Source organism: Alligator mississippiensis, chromosome 1 (assembly GCF_030867095.1).
Source record: "Alligator mississippiensis isolate rAllMis1 chromosome 1, rAllMis1, whole genome shotgun sequence".
Lineage (NCBI taxonomy): Eukaryota > Metazoa > Chordata > Crocodylia > Alligatoridae > Alligator > Alligator mississippiensis.
Genome location: NC_081824.1, coordinates 225,060,462 through 225,081,197, shown reverse-complemented (window position 1 = coordinate 225,081,197; position 20,736 = coordinate 225,060,462). Strand labels below are relative to the sequence as shown.

The window sequence follows — 20,736 nt, the reverse complement described above, 5'->3', positions numbered from 1 at the left end:
GTAACTTGAAATGAAAAGACTGTCTTTATCTCCACTTGCCTGCAAATACTTAAGACTGTGGCACATCTCAAAATGGTAAGGAAAACTTAAAAAAAAAAAAGCAAACCATGCTGCCTTACAGGGAAATAGATCTCAGCCACCCAGAAGTAGAGTTTCCCCACCCCCTACAAGTAAATGCCACAAGATAAGCCAGGTGTTGGCAATGATTTGGGCTGGAGGGCCACTTAAGAAGTTTTGGTGAGCTGTTGTGAGCCAGGGTGGAAGGGAATGGGCGGAGTAATTGATCCTACCCAGCCCTGGGCCCATCTGCCCCACACCCACCACTGGGGGCACTGGACTGAACTGGCGGGTCTCCATGGAGACCAGCCTGGGACCCCCAAAAGGCAGGACACTACTGGGCAGATGGAATAGGGTTGCAGGCAGGCGGAGAGTGGCATCTGGGAGTTGGATGGGTCTGGGACCAGTATCACAGGGAGGTGACAGTGTGAGGTCGCTCCCTGCAGGTCCCTACCACAGGCACCAGTTCCATGGGTGGAGACCTGAGGGGAGTGAATCACGGCTCTGCCCCAGGTCCCGGCCCCATGCTGTCACCACCCTTTGATCCTGGCCCAAGCCCCTAACCACCTGTCCCTCTTGCAGATGCTGCTCCTCACCTGCCCACAACCCCATTGTATCTGCCTAGCCCAGCATGCCCTGCTCACAGGGGTCCAAGGTCAGTCTCTAAGGAGACCTTGCCCACACTCCTGCTCCATCTACCGCCCATGGCAGTGGGTGCAGGCAGGATGGCTGGGGTGCCCAGGCAGCAGGTGGTGACACTGGCAGTGTCAGCTGAGCAGAGCAGAGCAGAGCGAACTGCTGCCATGGGGGCTGCCAAGAAGCAAAGTCCAACTGCTGCACTGCCCCTGCCCCATTGTGCACCCAGGAGCAGCAGGACAAGCCACACAGACCATGGCCTGGACTGCCCCCCATGCCTGGGCCAGGTGGAGCCATGAGACCCACTCCCAGCCAGACAGACTCCTTTGGCAGGCTGGATCTAGCACATGGGCCATATTTTGCCCACCCCTCAGCTAAGCATACTAGTTCTGTCCATTTTTGGTTAGCAACGCACTTTTTAATTGCTTTGAATTAATTAAAAAATGTTCATTAAATTCAGAGTTTAAAGGCTATAATTTTTGTAACAGTAAATTAATCTTTGCATAGGTTACACATCAATGACCAGAGCATGCTGCATCCAAATTCTGTGGGTAAATACGTATTATCTTTCTGTGGTGTTTACAATCGGATTCTCAGGACACAGCCCTCAGGTCTAGCAATGCTTTGCTCAGTATAGGACTGAAGGGAAGAACCAAAAGATGGCTTTAACCAACTTTTATACATCCTAATACTTGAGCTGCATATGGAAGTAGTTCAGTCCCACAGCAGGATAACACTCACCTGCCCAATTAAAGCAGCTGTACAACTGGAAAGCACAGGGACCCGAATCTGGTCATCAGCACTTCAGTGTGTTACCAAGGTCATATAAACTTCTACTGGAAATAGTTTCTGAATTTTATGATCACCAGGGGATTGCAGAATAGTCTTGTGTGCCAGCTCTGCTCAGTTGCAACAGATGGCAATATCACAGATGCTTAACTTCTGTGTCACCAAGAGGGTCACAAACCAGGAGAGAATACATGGAGGAGAGTAGAAAATCCAGTTCCGATGCAAACTCAGCTGTTTATGAAGCAGAGGAATTATCAACTGTTTCACATTTTCTCACAATCAAATAATGAGAAACTGCCCATAGAATTCTCAATATTTTTCTGTCAGTCTGCAATTCAGTTGCTTCTACTCCCTGAATCTCACTTTTAAGGGTGCAATTTTTTTACTCTTACATAACTATTATCCATATGATTGACTTCAAAAGTAATTTCTGTTTTAAAGCTATTCCTTCCATTCTTCCAGATTGCTGGTAAATTTACCATGGCTGTTTTTAAGTGCCTAAAATCCTTTGAACATCCCATTCAAATGAAATATGTTGATTAATGACTGGACCTAGACAAAAAATACACCCAAACAACTCTTCAACCTGCTCAAGCAATTCCCATTTCATAAGAAGGCTCAGGGTTTGGTTTTCTTTCATTAGGGCCATCATTTTTGTCTTGGAAATATTAAATCAGACTCTTGCACTACTTTATCTACCCTATTGACAAGCACTGTGGTGCCTCAGATAACAATGTAATCAAGACCATCCTCTACATGTCTCAATATTACTACATCTCCTGTCCTAATGCTTCCTCTAAAACTGTACCTTTCCTCACTGACACCTATTGCAGACTATTAAGATAAGGTGACATAGGTATATTCTATCACATTACCCAAATGCAAACCATTTTGACATTAGTTCTGCCATTCTACCGCAGACTTCCAATTACAATAATTGAAATAAGTGCAGCCGGGATCCCATCTCCAGCACAGTCAGCCATAAGGTATGTTGAACCAAATCAAATGCCTTAGTGAAATTGACAAAACGGACATATAATGGCTGTCTGAATCCTCAAGCCTCACCCATCATGATCCTGAGATCAGTCACTTAATCTTTTATGCCCTTTTCAGATGTCATTATACATCACTGGAATTACAGCACAAAAAGGCTAGATGATAAACTGCTATTTAAAGAAACTTTGATTCTGAAATACTAACAAAGCAAATGAACAATTACAGTTTAGATCTTATGAGCTGAGAAATGTTCAGTAGTTCATTCACAACAGAAATAAGCCAACCCTTTCAATACTGCACCTCAAGAAAGAAACAGTGGATATGTGCATTGATGAAACAGGTGAAGCAGCTAAGTCATGGATGTAAACATACATATTTCTACTTTGATTTCCCAATTTTTAACATCACTAATAAAAGGAAGCAATTACTACCACGGTAGAAGGGGGGGTGGGGTATTAGCTTCAGTCAGACTGTTATCTCCTTACCTGTCATACTCACTTTGACTTCCAAGGAAATGTATTTAACATGTATTTAACTTCTATATTCAAAGGATAAGTTGCTCAACTGAATATCAGTATACTGTATTTACCCAAACACAATATGACCCTGAATGTAGAATGACTCTCCCCCAATAATTAGATTCTACACCTGGAAAATATATACATTTATTATGAATTTCCATGTATGGAACCTAATTATTGCAGGGTTGTCTTAAATGTGTCCCTTCCCCCACTACTGCACGTGGGGGGAAGAGGTGATGAGGAGGGGTAGCAAGGGGTAGGCAGTGGGGGTGCATGTGGTAGGCAAGCGGTAGGGGACGAAGCAGCAACGAAGCAGGCATTAGGGGACACGCATTGTGGAGGTGGTAGGGCAGGCAATGAGAAAGAAACGCAGCTTGGCCCCCTTCTGCCCACCCTACCCCTCCACTTACCTCCCATTATGCCTATCCCCCCAGCTGCCCCAATTCTTCCTTCCCCTATTCCCTCCTCTTCCCCCCTCCATGCCGCTTCTGTCCCACACAGGCTCCGGGTCTTCCCCCTCCAACCCCTTCCCCCAAGTATCTTTCCCCCTGGGCCCAGGCTGGAGCAGCAGTGCCAGTTCCATGCTACTGCTACAGGGGTGAGCTAGAGCCAAGCTCTATGCCCCTGGCTGTAGCAGGGACAGAGCCTGGTTGCACAGAGGAAAGGTAAGGAATGCAGCAAAGGGGGGAGAGAGGGAGAAACAGCACAGGGGTACTGGGGAAACTGGGGGCTGCAGGGGAGGAGTGGCAGGGCCTGAAGAGGCAGAAGGGGACAGATAGCAGCTGTGGCTCCAGCTGGTGCCCCAACCCCAGAGCACCTGCCTGCCCCCCCACCCTCATGCTCCCCCTCATGCTCGACTGTAAGGCAACAAGGCTTCTGTCCTCTTGTTATGAGGGGGAGGGGGGGAACTTTCTAACAGAGAAAATACAGTAGTTGACATTTAGTCTACTCTAAAATTGTAATATTTTTAGTACTGTAGGATACCCATAGGATAACCAAAGCAGCAGGATCTAATTTGAGCTGGTGGTCAATTCGGACAAAGACAGCCAGTTGGGGAGGTAGGAGGCGGCAAGGGGCAAGACAGAGACTAATGGTAGTGGGTACCATGTAAAGAAATCTGAGGGAGCAATGGGTGGGGTCAGCACAAAGAACAGCTGTCCCCAGAATATCTGCCAAAGTGTTTTGATGCTATTTAGTAAAAACCATTATTATGGCTGCCTCTATTAGCATAACTGGCTGTGCTTAGTCCCATACTATAAACACACAGCTTAATATATTGCTAAAAAAAAACCTCCTTATAGCTCTTGATTTTAAATAAAAGCATTAGAAATGCTATTTTTGTCATCAATTACTGTGCAGCACAAATCTCAGAAGTACTTTCAAATGCACATTTTTCCCTATTTAGTTGTAAGAAAAAAATTAAGAACAAAATATGCTTACCAAGCCCAGGGTTAAACCAATCAATAAGGTGGCCAAGATGAAAATTGCATAAGAACCCCAAACATGAATTCCAAGAGTGTCTGTGAAGTAGCTGTGAATTTGCTGCAAATGGAAAAAAAAGGATTTAATTTGTTTTTAAACACACACTGTACTACAGACTACAAGGGGCTAGAAAAGGTCAATTATCCATTCTGCCATCAGCTATTTCTCAAATTGATCTTCTCAAGTTAACTCCCAAATGACACTTTCCTTTGTGTTTTCCTCTAATAATTATGGAAAAAACCTTTAAAAAAAAATCAACTGACCATTTTTTCTTCCTCTGATAACGTAGCACTAATAAGTTTAGACTATTAAATCAAACTGAATCAATATTTCATGGTGGCACTTCCCTTGATTTACAATTCAATCTCTTTATCATGAGATGAAAAGTCTTCTTGACCACATTCCAAAGCACTGAAGGCAGAAAGTTAACCTAAAACTTACAAAATTGCATACTCCAAAATACCTACTTTCAACTGGTATATTATATATACACTAAAGTGCAGAACTAAGCATTTATATTAAATAAAAAAGAAATAAAAGTCATAAAGAAGTAAGTATGGAGGTACCTCTTCACAATACAGAGTTGCATCTTTTCCATTCTTACTATATTTTTGCATCTAATGTCCTCACCTCTACTTTTGTTCAGAAATTGGCTGGCAAAAAAGGACAGTAGTAACAAAATGAAAGACTTCAGATTATCCTAATGCACTTAGCAAGCAGCTCTGCTAGCATTAAGGATGTTAACAATCCAGATAATTAACGGTTTAAACTATGATTAGCAGACTCACAAGAATCAGAATTAAGTCTAGATTTCAGGGAATTTATCTTATCTTATTTACTTGAATCCAAGATGAGGTTCATCCCTGCTCCCCCTCACCCCACCCACTCAGCAAAGGGGAAAAAAAAAACATGATCTTGAATTCAAGTACAAAGAGAAAGTGGGGGGCAAGGGGACAAAGAAAGTAGGAGGGGGAGGCAGGCTCAGGGTCAGAGTCAGAGCAGCTGCCTGGACCCTCTGCCCCTTCCACCACCCCCAGCAGCCTCTGCGCAACCAGACCATCCACATCCCTCTCCCCCCCTCAAATCCCTTACTGTCAGGTGTGGCTCCAGCTCCATTTTATCCAGGGGCACAGAGCACATGCAAGTTCCATCCCCTGCGTAGCCGTGCAGCAGCATCCTGGGGCTGGCACCATGCCACCACTGCCAGGCAGGAGATAGAACTTCCACAGGCTGTCTCAGGAGGCAATGGAGCCAGAGTCATATCTAACTTAAAGGGTGAGGGGAAGGGCGGCAGGGGGTCCCCACCTGCCTCCCACAGCAGCAGTGGGGTAAATTAATTTAAAGATGACCTTCCAATAATTAGATTCTATACCTGGAAAATTAGATCCTTTGTATGAAAAATGTGTTATAATTATTGGGAGGCAGTCTTAAATTCAGAAACCATCTTAGGTTTGGGTAAATACGGTGTTTAGGTTTGGGTAAATATGGTATTTGTTTTGTAGTTTATGCCAGTCTCCAAGTATGAGAGATTAGAGAAAAGTAGTTAGCCAGGTTAGTCTGATGTTAGGCAGGAGGCAGGGAAATGTGTCACCTTAAAGACTAACTTGTTAAGAGTAAGGCTAGGGAGACTTTCCTGGAGGCTGCAAATGATCCCAAATCTGTATGCAGAGGCAACCTGAGCAGGGTGCGGGGCCTGGGGCAAATCAGCTGCTCTGCCCAGCTCTGCAGGGCCCAGGGCAGTCGCCCCAGTTCACCCCCTCCGGGCCCTATCTGCATGCTGCAGGATTTTGGGGGGTTATTTTCTGAATTCCTCTAAAGTAACTACTAATCTCTTCAATCTACCTTCGCCTTGCTCACAGTGCCCCCCTTTCCCGATCCTTTGTATTTAGAGAAAGATAGCTACATTAGTCTGAAGTTAGGCCGTTAAAATATACCGTGGCAGCCTGCTCTGCCTTCTTTGTACAGTATTTAAATTACCATATTCTTTTCTATTCAGTAACCCTGCCCTCTGCAAATCCACTCGCAGCATCTGATTAAGTAGGTTAATTATCTATGAAAGCTTACACATTTCTGAACAAGTTGGTCTCTGAGGTGCCACCCTGCCCTGCCCTCTCTCTCTGAATATGGTCTTTAGGCAACATATCCTACCATATTTTCAATGGAAATGCTTGCATAAGAAAAAGCATGCAAATACATGCATAAGAAGAGCATACAAATCACACCTGGGCAAGAAAGAGAACCTCTGTCTCAAGTGTCCCGCCTCTGAAGTGTAATAGAGAATAAAAAGATATGTACTTGTTGGGAGAGGAACAGAAAGAAGAGCAACAGGTTGTGCTGCTGACCATTCCTTCCAATGTGACTGAAGGGGTAGCTCAGTCTACTAAAAAGTATCCAGTGAAGCCTGCCAAACCTAACACTAACCCGTTTCTGACTCTGCTCATTCTATGCCTACAGATATCAAGGTACTTTGGTTTGTGGCCTCTCCTTCAGAGAAATCTGAAACCCAAACACCTGTGCACCAGGGATCCACAGCTGTGAGCAGCTGCTAAATTTCTCCCAGTGTTATGCATGATAGATCATTCTAATCAACCACATTTTAATAATTAAGCAAACATGGTATGGGGCTCAGGGAAATCAAGGGTTGTGATTTTCAAACTCTTCCGCTCATAGGAGAAAGTATGTCAAGTGCCTTCAGTAATGGCATACGTACAGAACCCTGTCATTTGCCTTCCCCCTGTCCCCACAATGTATGTGGGGTAAGAGTTGATGGTACATACCTATTAAACTGTTGGCAGAGGCCCAGGATGGTTCTTGATGAAAGGAAAGCGGCAAATCAAGATTTCTTTTAATAGCTCTGTTAGGGAAGTCTTAGTGGAGGGGGAGAGTGTTGGGGGGGGGGGGGGGGGGGGAAGCACGTGTGAAAAGATCTCAGCCAAACTCAAAGTTAAGGAGCCTTTATGAGAGAGAGCCTGCCAGTAGCCCGTTCCATTGTACCAAGAAAACTGAAGCTTGAGAACCCTAGTAATAGCAGTTGTACCACTAGTGGTAGTCTATAAAGTGGACTTGCCACAGGTTGGTGTTTCAGGGGTTGAAACCAACACTTTATAAAATTCCACCTAGAAGCCAAATAGTAACCAACCCCGGTTGCAAGCAAATGTAATGGCCACACGCAGACAATCAGTTTCTACCAGAAGAAACTGTTATCCTCCCAGCAGAAAGCAAAAGTGTGCAGATGTTCCAGCTTTTTCTCCTAGAGCAAAAATGGCTGTTCCAAGAAAGAAATAACTTGGCCAACCAGGGTTAAACCACTCCTGGGAGAGTTTCTCCTGGGAGACTGAACATCTGCATAACTTTCCTCCAGCTTAACTCTTCCTGGGGACCAGAAATATTGGAGCCAGAGGAAAGGCTCCTGTTCCTTCCCAAGACCAGGGTCAGTAGCCTGCAGAAGGTAGGGATGGCAGTTGCTCCTGCCCCTTCCTGTAGACAGGAAGAAAAGGGAGAGGAGGAGCAGCTGCCATCTGTTCACCACGTACTTCTTATCCCCGAGTTCCCGGTGTGAGATGCAGGCAGAGACTATTATGCTGCTGCTTCTGCTCAGCTCCCAGGTACTGGGAGCACTGCCCCCCCCCTGCTTCCCCATGTCCCCCCTTCTCCCTCAGCTGAGCAGCAGAGACTGCAACTGAAAAGCCAGTGTGACACCAGCTGGGCCTGAAAGCCTGGCTTTCAGATGAGACTGCTTCCCCTTCTCTCCCACCACCACTCAGTGGAGCGCGAGGGCAGCAAATTAAAAGCTGGAGGGGCCAGGAGGCCAATTTGGGGAAAGCCTGTGCACACCTGGCTCCCAGATGTGCCAGCTTTTCAATTGCTACCCCTGTTCAGATGACCCAGGATAGTGCACAACCAGATAGGATACTTTTCTGCTGGAACAAAATGGCTCCGCCTTGCCCCATGCTGCTCAGAGTCAATCCAGGGCAACAGAAGGTAAGGCAGGGTGGCATGCCCATGTGGCAAGGTTCCCAGAGCCTGGCCATGACTCAGTGGTCTCCAATTCTCTCACACTCCTCTGGGTCAGCCCAGAGAACACAGAGTGGGGGCTAACCTCCTATGGGCAAGAAGGAGGGTTCCCACCTGTGGAGGAAGGCCAGGGCTAACAGAACTTAGCCATCCATACTTTTCACAGTGGCCAGCAACAGCAGCAGCACCATGGTGCTGCCGTCCCGCAGTGCCCAGCATTGCTCAGCGTGCAGTTACTCCTCTGCCGCTGCATACAGCACCAGGGTGAACCAGCCCTGCAATGGCTCTGTGGGAGGGAGGGATGGGGGTCAGCCCCCCAAATAATATTTCCCCCCACTGCTTATGGTTCCCACAGTGAGAAAGTATCCCCACCAATCAGCTGAATGGCAGGAGACGGGGCATTCTCCCAGGGCGGGGACCTTCCCCAGCTGTCTGTGGCAGCTGCTGCTTTTCTGCAGCTGCCAAGTGCCACTTAACAGCTTGTCCCCTTCCGAGGCAGGGGAGGCTGCCCATTAATAGTTCCCCTAAAGGTGGATGTGGCCCTTGGAGCAGCCCTCTAGGGCCCCCTGGCTAGAAAGCTTGCTGAATAACTCTGCACAGTCCACTTCCCAGGCTACTTTTCTACTGGAAGACATTTCTTCAGATAGAAATGAACATCAGCACGCAGCCTATAATAACATCTACACCCCAAGCAGTGTGGCCTATTGCACTACTTCCAGGTTCTGAATGAACTTAAGAAATAGCTCTATATCCTCCACCATCCTAGCTTAGACATAATATCTGAAACCCAACTTTTGGAAATTTAAAACGTTATAAGGCTGGATTCCACACCTTATTTTAAACTTTCTTCCTGGGAATTTGGCCCATATCTGATATTGAAGCCAAGCTGTTCTGCAAAGATTTTAATAAAAAGAAGCTGACAATGGAGTAAGATGCATTATAATTTCTAAAATATTTATTAAAGGAGCTTTCCAAAAAAAATTTTCAGACTTCTTGAAAAGCAAAGAACCCCATTATTCAAACTGGTATATCTACAAGAAGGCAGGATTTAGTAATCCAAATCTCCAGGAAAAGTTTCCCTGCCAGACAGCTATTAGACACTCCAATGGAAAACAATTTATGATACTAGAAGAAGGGAGTAGTCTAAAGTAAGTCTATTATAAACAATTATTTCAACCTTAAAAACCACTGCAACTCCAAACCCATTTAATTTTTCTGTCAGAACAGCTTCCCACCTTTATAAATGAAAAGGTACGTGAGTAAAGTGATGAAAGATACAGATGAAATATTAACAAGGGTTCAAATGCAATGAACAGAAAGCAGAATGCTCACAATAATTGAAAGGCTAGTAGAGGCAGATAAATAGTGCATTTAATGTTAATATCACTAAGACAATGAATTAAGCAAACACATAGTAAAAGGGTGTGCATGTCATATGCATGATATGACAAATATAACACATCAACTGAAACTGAGAGGATGCCTTGCATAGAAATTATCTTCAAGAAAGGCTGCACCCTTCTGAACTATGAAAGTGTTTCCTCTGACTGAAACCATATTTAATAGATGGGTCTTGCTTCTGATCACTTTTTTTTTTTTTTTTTTTAAGGTGTCATTATCCATCGAAGAGGATGCAATATGGGACAGCCAGTGTGTCTGAAATGGCTCACAGTTAGACTGGAAAAATTTAAGTGGTTACAAGAATGGACGTTCCAGTAAGTAACAGAAAAAGAATTTTAAGCTTGACCCTTATCTTTTCTTACAGAAATAAGAAAAGACAACACCTCAAGCTCTGTATGTAGAGGTATAATGATCCTAACATGAGTTTGGCATACAATAGTTGTCCTTTAAGTAGGGGTAGAGCACTAACAAGATCCTTCCAATAACAAAGGAGACCAAACCCTATATACAGATTCAGTCCTGATGATCTGTATTCATGTCGCTTTAGACATTCATAAACAAAACATTCAATGCAGATATACTTAGGATTGCAAAGCAACACAGATACTTAAGAAAATTACAAAACTGGAAGTGAATAAATACTGCATTTCAGATTCCTAAACCAGATTCAATTCTGCCAGTTTTTTCTCACTATATTGCAAATTAGTACTAGCCCTCCAACAGCATGGCAATATAGCTAGCACAAACCCTCTTCCTTTTTTTACATTTGTTAAAATAAATTAAAAAATAGGGAAAAAAATGAAAATGTCAATACTATTAGCTTGACTCTCCCAAATTTTTGCAGTACTTCTGAAAAGTCATTGCAATGCTTGACTGGATATTAGAAAGCTGACATTCTCAGTAGAAAAGGTTTTTCATGTGTTTGTGAACTTTCAAAACATATACAGTATTTTTTGCTTGCTTGCCTAAGGAGGAAAAGTTCCAGTTTCAATGAATTTCACAAAAAAATGAATTGGACATACTTGCACTACTCCATTCATCTTTCTTAGTTTTGTTTTTCATGACAGAAGGTATACTTATAGAAGTCACAGCTATTGACTTTTCCCATTCTTTTGACACAACCATATTCATTTTAATTTACCTAGTCCAATTTAGAACTGAATCATATTATAATCTTACAGACCCCCTAAATCAAGAACCATTGGCTATAAAGATTAAGAGGACAATAACCTGCAACATGTGGTGGCAACTTAATGAATGGAAAATAGATCCTGCTATGGTTATGTGTGACCTATAACAACTCCCAGAGCCAGCACTGTATTTATTTGATAATGGCTTATTCTGTTAAAACTGCTGAACAATATTGTTAAACAGTTAACACCTCTAGTAGTCAATCAGTCTCATCTAAAAACTTTTTGGAAAACAATCTTAGTCCCATGTAGTTTGTGCCATGAGTTGCAACGACACAGAAAAGTAAGTATCAAGGACATTAGTTAGTCACTACAAAAAAGTGCAAATCAAATAAGACTGTCAACGTTTAACATATTTAAAATCTGAAAATACTCAGGCCCTGTGTGAGTAGACAGTTTTCCTTACCCTGATCCATCCAGATAAGCGAAAAAGTCCTGCCATTCCATTCATCCTAAGAAATAAACAAACATATTCCAGGTAAGATCAAAACTTAGACATGTGACATTGAAAGACGTTTTACATCCATCTCTCCCAACTTCTTTCACATCCAGCCTTTCACATCCTCCAGCAGAAAATTCTGTAGTATATCTGTAAACAATTAATTAAATGTGTCCCTCCTCCACTGTACCCAAGAACAGTCATATCTGTGCAGGTCAATACAACAAAGATTTTGGGGAAGAAACTGAAGCAGACTGAAAAAACTTAAGAACAGTTCTACACAGCAGCTATCCAGAAGCTACTACTTTCATTAGGCTAGAACAGCCACTATTGCCTCCCCACAACATCTAAGAAGGATATACATGATCTTAAACCAATCACCAGCTCAGCTTCAAACTCCCCCATTCATCTGAGGGGGGAAAAAAAAAAGAAGAGGCTCTTTCTACTTTTAAAATTCCTGTAGCCCTTCAAGTTTTCCCATGGTGCACAGGGGATTATGCAAACCTTCCATATTTCCTAACTCTCATATGCAACTAAAGAGACAATCTTTGTTTCATCACTGACAGTTTAAATGTGGTTTTCACTCAACAGAAAATAAGCCCTGTGTAAATAAAGCAGAGTAGATCAAAATACATTGTGCCAACATTAAGTTTCATCTCCTCCCATTCAGCAACGGAAAAGACCATTTAAAATAGTAGCCCATCACCTAAATAAAATATACTTTAACCAGTACAAGTGGACCAGATGTTATGTGATGATCAGTCTGTGATCGACATAAGAGTTTCATTCTAGCACTCCATGGAAATCAGAACCCTCGCTGCTGGCTAATAAATCATTTATCGTTAAAGAACTTTCTATATATTTAATATTCACATCTCAGAAGAAATACTAAGGACTGAGCAGGCATGGTGAATAAATTTCTATCACTCCAAGGTAGAATTGATACACTTAGTAGGGTAGTTTGTGAAGGTTTACATTGCTTTCACCAGTACTATGCACACACAAGAACAAAGGTCTTCAGGACTTAAAAGCTATCAGTCTGGCCCCTTTATGAACACTCGGGGAACTGAAGAGAGTTTAAAGTTGCACTGTAATTACATTATAGAAGAAGGGGATTTCCATCCTGCTACAGGTTCTACAGCCTCCCATTTTCTCTCCAGAATATAGACTTGAAGGTCTTCTGATGTTCTTGAGCCACGGTACCTGCGAAATACTCCATCCTTTGCACTGCAAACAAATACATGGTAATTACTCTAATGTTACTTAATGCAAGCTACTGCTGTAACATGCTTCATTTACTATTTTTGTGTCACTTAAGAAATACTCTATTGGGGTGGCCAACCTGCAGCTCTTCAGAAGTTAATATACCTCTCCTTGAATCTTTGCACAAGCCCATGTTGACCAGCTTCCATAGCTATGTCATGTGCTTGTGCAAAGATTCAAGGAGATGCATGTTAACTTCTGAAGAGCCGCATGTGCCTCCGGAGCTGCAGGTTGGCCACCCCTGCTATAGCAGGTTTCAGTTCACTGCATGAACCTCACAATCTACTGGGAGTGATGACTTAAAAAAACAAATCCCAATTTATTTCTAAACAAATTTACCCATGCATATATAATCTCAATCCAGTTGTTGGAGTCTTCCCAAAAGCCTAAAAATTGGGAACAAAATCTTATTTAAAAAAAACAAACAAACAAAGAAAACAATCCACAATATTCTCTGGTTCTGGAGGAGGGGGAAGGGCAGCTGTAAAAGTTACTTTTAACACAGACTGTTAGAGTAAAGTATTATTAGAGCTACACATTCAACATTTTTTTAAACAATAATGGAAGAAAGGATGACTGAGCAAAAACAGCTTATATATTTCCCCCCTAAATTGTTGCAAATTATTTTGTCCTATGGGTAGCCTAACCAGGGCAAGTTAGTGAAACTATTTTTCTTGGGACAACTCCAAGAGACAAATTCATCTGCATTAGAACAGTTGAAACTATTTAGTCAAAGGCATTAATTAATGTCAAAGTTAGTCTATTTATGTCCATTCTACTTTCAATTATGGTTTAAACACCAGACAGAGAGAACATAAAACTTGGCCAACTCTCCATGAGGCTGCATGCATGTCCATTTATATTAAGAGGCCTACACATTTAAAAAGCTATCCAATTTTTAAAAATCCATTAAAAGTATATGCAGTGTGACTTGCTGTGATGAAACCCCACTTGTATTCTGGCCTGTTTATATTTGTTTATTAATTTTAAGTGGGCAATTCTTCCTGGTCAAGCAATTTTTCCAGGTCATCTGAGTTGCAATAAAATTCTTTGAGAAAATTTTTGCCTTGGGCCGATACGGACACTGCAAAACTTCAACTAAAGTTAAAATTATCCAGGAAAGAGGACAGAGGAAAACTTAACTATGATGTTAATTGTTACAAATGCTACTAAATACTATGTTTAGACTAAAACACACACACACACACACACACACACACACACACACATAAACTGTTTGAAGATAAAATGTTACATATATATTGAAAAAGACTTCTGTATTTTGCCTTGGAATGAAGATTAAGTTCAAGTGTATTCGCTGACATTTTTAAAGATATAGTTGTAAACAGCCTGTGTCAATCCCAAGCATTAGAAAAAACTGGCCACCCTAGGATTACCCATATTTGCATCTACCTCCTACCACAACGTGGTTAACAGCATTAACAGAAGCAAGTTAAACAAGTTTTGATGTCCTTACCCATTCTGATAGCCAGCATTCTGGGAAAAGGAAGGTGGGAAGTATGTTGTACAACATACAATATACTAGAATTATGTTCAACAGGCAGTGGCCATCAAGAACAGTAAGTAAGGATTCATTTTAATTTGCATCTGTTCGCTGGATCTACATGATATTTGCAGTCATCTAAAAACAGACCACTGTGTTTCCCAAGGGACATGGACTTACTGGTAAATAGTAGGAAGTGTTGTGACAAAGAAACGGCCACTCAAACCTAGGAAAAAAGAAATTAAAAATATTTTTAATTTGAACTGCTGAAACATTTCCATTTTAATTTTCTAAAGAAACCATAAAAGATGAGTCTTTCTGGACTAAAATGTTGGCAGTGGGATTTTTAATGACATTATTTATTCTAGAAAACCCTGCAGTAAACAGTGGCAGTGCTATGTAACGTGAAGTACTGTCCAGAATCAAAGCAACAATAAAAAGTAATGGCTTATTTTTTAGAAACTGTGGTTCTTTATCTCTATTTTGGTTCCTATTCTAGTTATATGCAACTCATACATGCAAGATCAACATTTTAAATAGCTGTTTAAACATTTAAATAGCATTTAAATATCTGACGACTCTGTACCCTGTTTCTCCTTGAATGCCTCCACTTGACAGCATTAAGAATAGAACAGATGCAACCATTCTTTCTCTGTCAATTCAAACTCCCCATAAAAGACCTCTCTGAAAAGGGTCCCATTCTTGGAGGATAATGATAATCTCTTCCATGAGATTGGAGCTGAGGAGTCCTTACTACCACCAAGTATCTAGCAATTGTAACATTGGCTCATGAAACCTGGCACTTAAGCTTGTGGCCAGATAAAGGATAGAGCTCTTAACAGCATGGAACATGTTCCACCTTGCTGCCTTGCACATCACAAATAATGAGGACACTTTCTTTGGAGGCGGTAAAAAATAAGTCTTAATGTTTGAAGGCAGAGGCAGACCAACAACTAGATAAAAGACCCAAAATAGACTGCATAGACTGTTTAGATGTTATCTTCTAAAGAGGAAAATAGCTCGCTCCTTACAGGTGAAACTTATGGCAGCAGATGGAGTTTGTCTACAGGGCTTTGCTTATAATTTGCAATTTGTGATCCACCAAGTTTGCTTATGATATGTGATCTATCAAAGCATCTCGGTTATGAAGGGCTGCCCAAATTGATATTTTTTTCCCCTTGGGTGCATATTTTTTCATTGTAGAAAGCAACCGCATTTCTTATTCCTGCAGTTAGGAAGAAGGACTCAAACAGCTGATACCCAGGCTGTCAGGCACAAAAGTGGCAGGCCTGAGTACAGTATTTGAACCTAGTTTTATGACGTTATACATGGACAGTTTGAGAATGCAACTGAAAGTGGAGTAAGAGGAGAGTCCCAGTACATATGGGAACCAGAACAGTCTTGGACAAGATGGAGCTTGGACATTTTTCTGTGGTAGGAATGAGTCTAGCATGGATTTCCCCAGTGGCAAAATCTTGGCATGATACCAGGGCTCCTCTAAAAACATTTATGATTTCTAGATTACTAGTTCCTGCAAGACACTTATTCAGGTTTCCCCATGTTGGCTGCATGCCCATAATTTCACTGATAATTGGCAAATGGGAAAGAAGCAAACAAAGATTTATAATACATTGGAAGCACTTTGTCTGTAAGAATTTGCATGGAGGAATTCTTTCTATTAGCTAGGTTAACTTCCACAGCAATCCTAATTACTTGTAGTTCTTGAACATTTATGCATAAGGTCATATCCTTTTGAAGCCAAGTCCCTGCATGCGATTCCCATGTTCTCCCCAATTCATTCATGCACAGTCATGTATCACCAGTGCATCAGGGCCATAGAAAAATGAACTGTTTCTATAAATGTTCTTACGGTCTGATGACCAAAACCAGTAATGACAGTAAGCTGGAATTACTATGTGCACATTTATCAACTAGCTTGAGAAGTGATAGAGATCTCACCAAGTGAAGTCTGGCTGGCAGTGTCACATGTACATGCTGTCATGTGGCTCAGAAGTTTAAAGTGGGTTCTTATCCACAGCTTCCACATCATTTTTCTTGATGTGTTCATTTTGATGCTGGCAAAAAGAAAATCTAGCAGAAATGTATCTTCCCAAGGAAAACCTGGAATCAATTGAGTATGGGAAAGATTCAAGGAGCCTCACGATGAATGTCGCTCTCTGCAATTCACAAAGAAGCTTATGTTGGTTTAGCAGGTGAAGGATGACAGTACATTCTTGATGGACTTATCTTAAACCATATAATTGTCTACAAATAGAGCTAAACATGAATGCCTCATCTTCTTAGCTGGTTGTTCTTTGTAGCCAAAGTGATACTGGCGACTAAGTCTTTGTTACATTCAGTGCAAAGATCTAGTTTCTGTGCTGGAGAAAGGTGCCATACTGAGTAGGTTTTCCTCCACTGTTGGCATCACCACAACAGGAGATCAGATGTCTAGCAAGGCTGAGTCTAATACCATTTGTCCTGTTCCATACAAACAGCAACTTTTTGACTTCAGGTCACCAGCACAGTTTATGTTTGCTGTTGGTGCCTAAACCTAACAGCTTGGACAGCTGTTGGGAACAGCACCAAGAACATCCGTCTCGTCACTACTGAGTCAAGATTACTTGCCTGTCTCACAGGTGATTTCAGTGCTCCAAGCTGTAGAAAAACATGAAGATTTCAGCATCTAATGAGAAGATCCATGTTGGGAATTGCTTTGAGTCTGACATGCCAATCTCCCTAGTCTTGGTGTGGAAGTCTTCACTACCAGAATAGTAGACAAGCAGTTACTGGCAATCTCTGGTCCTTGTCCAACAGAGCAGAGAGAATCTTCTTCTGGTAACAGTTTTAGGTTTCAGGTGCCAGACGCTGGGATTAGAATCTAGAGGTCCCATCTTGGAAGTCAATGACCATTTTTCAGGGATTGAAGTTCCTCTCATTTATTGGTCAACTAGGTACAATTTCAGTAAACTACCCCTGGATTTTCTTGTTCTGCTCAGAGAGTAACAAACTGAGCAGCCATCATACATGTGGCTCTCACCAAGAAAAAAAAAAAAAAAAAAGGCATTTTTGCAATGCTCTTTAAGGCAAATGAGTCTGTCACAAACTGAACAGAATTTTATATATAAAGGCTTTGAATTTGCGATCTTGGTTTCAAGAGTCTGCTCAGCATCGGTAAGTTAAAAGAACAATTATGTGTGGAAAGGAAAGTTGGTGAGGAAGTTAAATTACAACGGCAAGGAAAAAATGTCAATAAAATGTTGGGGACAGGGTCCTTTTGTTTAAAGGTAACTAAAGAATGAGTGTTGCACTTATGCGCTGGAAATGCAAAAGCATGCAGTGAAGCAACAGTCCACACACTGCTACTCAAAGTAGTGAGAAGCATATGCTCACTTGGAGAAAACACAAGAAGTCCCACAAAAAAGTAGTTGCTGATTCAATTTCTTCTAGGTTTCACTAACATTGCATGCAGATAATCATCTAAAGATGCAACTTCACACAAACTTATAAAATCTTACTAAATGGCATTCTTATATGGAATCATAGAACCAAAGGGCCAGAAAGGACCTGTAAGGGCACCAAATCCGGTCCCCTGCCATGAGCAGAAGGTTATTGGGCTCAAACAAGCTCAACAAGGTGCTTGTCCTGCCTCCTCCTGAATACCTCCAAGGATGGCGACTGCACCACCTTTGCTGGAAACGCGTTCCAGATTCTGGAACGGAAAAGAAGTTTTTCCTTATGTCCAACCTGCATTTTTACTCAATTAGCTTGTGCCCATTGGTTCTTGTCCTTCCAAGGGGTGCCTTTCTGGAGAGTTGCTCCCCTACATCTTAGTGCTCACCCTTGACATACTTACAGGTGGCTATCAAATCACCTCCCAGTCTTCTTTTGATCAAACTGAAGAAACCCAGTTCCCAGAGTCTCTCCTCATACAGCCTATCCTCCAGGCCCCTAATGATTAGGGCTGCTGAAATTTTGCACAACCATTTCATTTCAGAGGTGTTTCAGACCGTTTTGGCACCCAAAACACCAAATTCAAATCAAAACGGAAGGCTCCAAAACATCTCAGAAATGAAACAAGGCATCCAAAACGTTCTGGAAAATTTCGGAGTTTTGGAGCCGGGCTTGCAGAGAAACGGCTGTCACTGTTGCCCTGCAGCATGGCCTGGGTTTGCAGGGAGCAGAGATCTGCGCCAGGGATCTCCTCGTCACCACCGCCCACCCTGCACTGCCCCAGTGATGTGGGGCTGCGCAGGGAGAGCAGCAGTGGCAAGGAGACCCCCAGCACAGATCTCTGCTTTCTGTAGAGCCAGGCCACACGGCAGGGCAGTGCTGGTCCCTACCATGCAACCTGGCTCCGCAGGGAGCAGAGATCTGGGGCACCACAGGGCAGGCAGCGGTGGCAAAGAGACTCGGCCCTGCAGAGTCAGATCACATGGCAGGGACCAGCAGGCTTGCTCGCCACTCCGCGCTGCTTCCCTGCCCAGCAACCTGGAGTGACAAGGATCAGAGATCCGTGCGGGGGTCTCCTTGCCTGCACGGAGGGCAGCAGGGCTGCGCAAAGCTTGCAGCCTGTTCAAAACAAATTCGGCGGAAATGAAACAGGATGGCAATCCAAAACACTGAAACGAATCACCTTCCTCCGAAATGGCTGAATTGGAAACTGAATCAAAACAAAGCTGTTTTGCACAGCCCTACTAACCATATGGGTGGCCCTTCTTTGTAACCTTTTGAGTTTATCTATATCAGGGGCGGGCAATTATTTTGGGCAGAGGGCCGCTTACTAAGTTTTGGCAAGTCATCGAGAGCTGCATGACAGGCAACCAGGGGCAGATAAATATTAATTTTCTAAATTTTTTAGGGGCCCCGTGGGCTGGACAGAATGGCCTGGTGGGCCGCATTTAGCCCACCCCTGATCTACATCCTTCCTGAAGTGCGGCACCCAGAACTGGACACAGTACTCCAGCTGTGGCTTCACCAAAGCCAAACAGAGTGGGAGGAAAACCTCTCTGGATCTGTTTGCAACACATCGGCTGATGCAAGCCAGAGTTCTATTTGCCCTGCTGGCAACTTCATCGCACTGTTGGCTCATATTCATCTTCTGCTCAACTGTCACCCTCAGGTTCCTTTCAGATGCAGTCACCACTCATTGTATAGTTATGGTGAAGGTTCTTCCTACCCAGATGAAGGACCCTATTGAACCTCATCTGATTGCATTCAGTCCATAGGACCAGTCTATCAAGGTCATCCTGGATCCTTACCCTATCCTCAGATGTGCTAGCATTTCCCCACAGCTTGGTGTCATCCTCAAACTTAAATCATTCTGCTTTCCAACCCCTCAACCAAGTCATTGATAAAGATGTTACAGAGCATGGGCCCAAGCACTGATCCCTGAGAGAGACCACTTGAGACAGCCTCCAGGATGAGGCCATCCCATCAGTTACAACTCTATGGGATAGAACTCTGAGCCAACTGCCAACCCACCTTACTGTAGACTGTTCTACACCAGTACCCTCCAGTTTAACTGAAAGAATCTCATGAGAAACAGTATCAAAGGCTTTGCTGAAGTCTAGGTAAATGATGTTAACCTCATGTCCCTTGTCCAGCTTGTTCATTAACCAGTCATAAAAAGGGCACCAAGTTTGTTAAGCACGACCTTCCCTTGACAAAGCCATGCTGGTTACTTATTAATACCCCACCAGTTACTAGCTTGTGGTTGACTGTCCTTGACAATTTTTTCAAAGATTTTTCCCAGGACCGAGGTCAGACTGACCAGTCTGTAGTTTGCAGGGTTGTCTCTCTTCCTTTTCTTAAGGGTGGGTACCATGTTAGCCCTCTTCCAGTCATTTGGGACCGCTCCTGAGTTCAACAACTCATCAAACAGATTCGCCAGAGGTCCTGCTTTGAGCTCAACCAGTTTTTTCAGGACTTTTGGTTGCAGGTCAACTGGTCCAGCAGACTTGAAGATGTCCAAATGTTCTAAGAGTACCTTCACCTGTTCAGGACTGATTTCATGTGGACTGTTGTCTTCCCCATAGAATGGGGTTGTACAACTCTACTTGGTGCCTCAGTTGTATCCAGTTTGGAGTAATGCATTAATAAGAAGGATGCAGAGGAACTGGAGAGGGTGGAAAGGATCTAGTGTAGATCAAAGATGATAAAAGGGTTAGAAAGCAAGTCATGGGAAGAAAAGGCTAAGGAATTACTTGTGTGTAACATCTGTTGAAAAGGAGATTAAATGAGCATGTGATAGTTTTAAAATAATTGAGAAGGGAAAAAAAAAATCAGCAAGCCAGCAGAAATGGAAAAACCCTGGTCAGCAGACGTGCTGCAATGGGTTTAAACTGCAACAAATCCCAAGAAAGGCTTCTTAACTAACAGTAGTGGGAAGATGGAAGAAGCAGCCTATAGAAGTTGCACCAAGGTTTCCAAAAAGAGTTTGGA

At 42.8% G+C, this 20,736-nt stretch overlaps 1 protein-coding gene across 1 annotated transcript in view; it reads right to left on the bottom strand.

Moving 5' to 3' along the window:
• TMX4 (thioredoxin related transmembrane protein 4) overlaps nucleotides 1-20,736 on the bottom strand; it is a 67,793-nt gene that overhangs the window by 11,766 nt on the left and 35,291 nt on the right. Inside the window, exons 3-6 of the mRNA XM_019500711.2 lie at nucleotides 14,473-14,518; nucleotides 12,624-12,752; nucleotides 11,493-11,538; nucleotides 4,440-4,541 (exon numbers count right to left, since the gene is read on the bottom strand). Of these exons, the coding sequence (XP_019356256.2) occupies nucleotides 4,440-4,541; nucleotides 11,493-11,538; nucleotides 12,624-12,752; nucleotides 14,473-14,518 (323 nt within the window). The remainder of the gene's footprint in view (nucleotides 1-4,439; nucleotides 4,542-11,492; nucleotides 11,539-12,623; nucleotides 12,753-14,472; nucleotides 14,519-20,736) is intronic.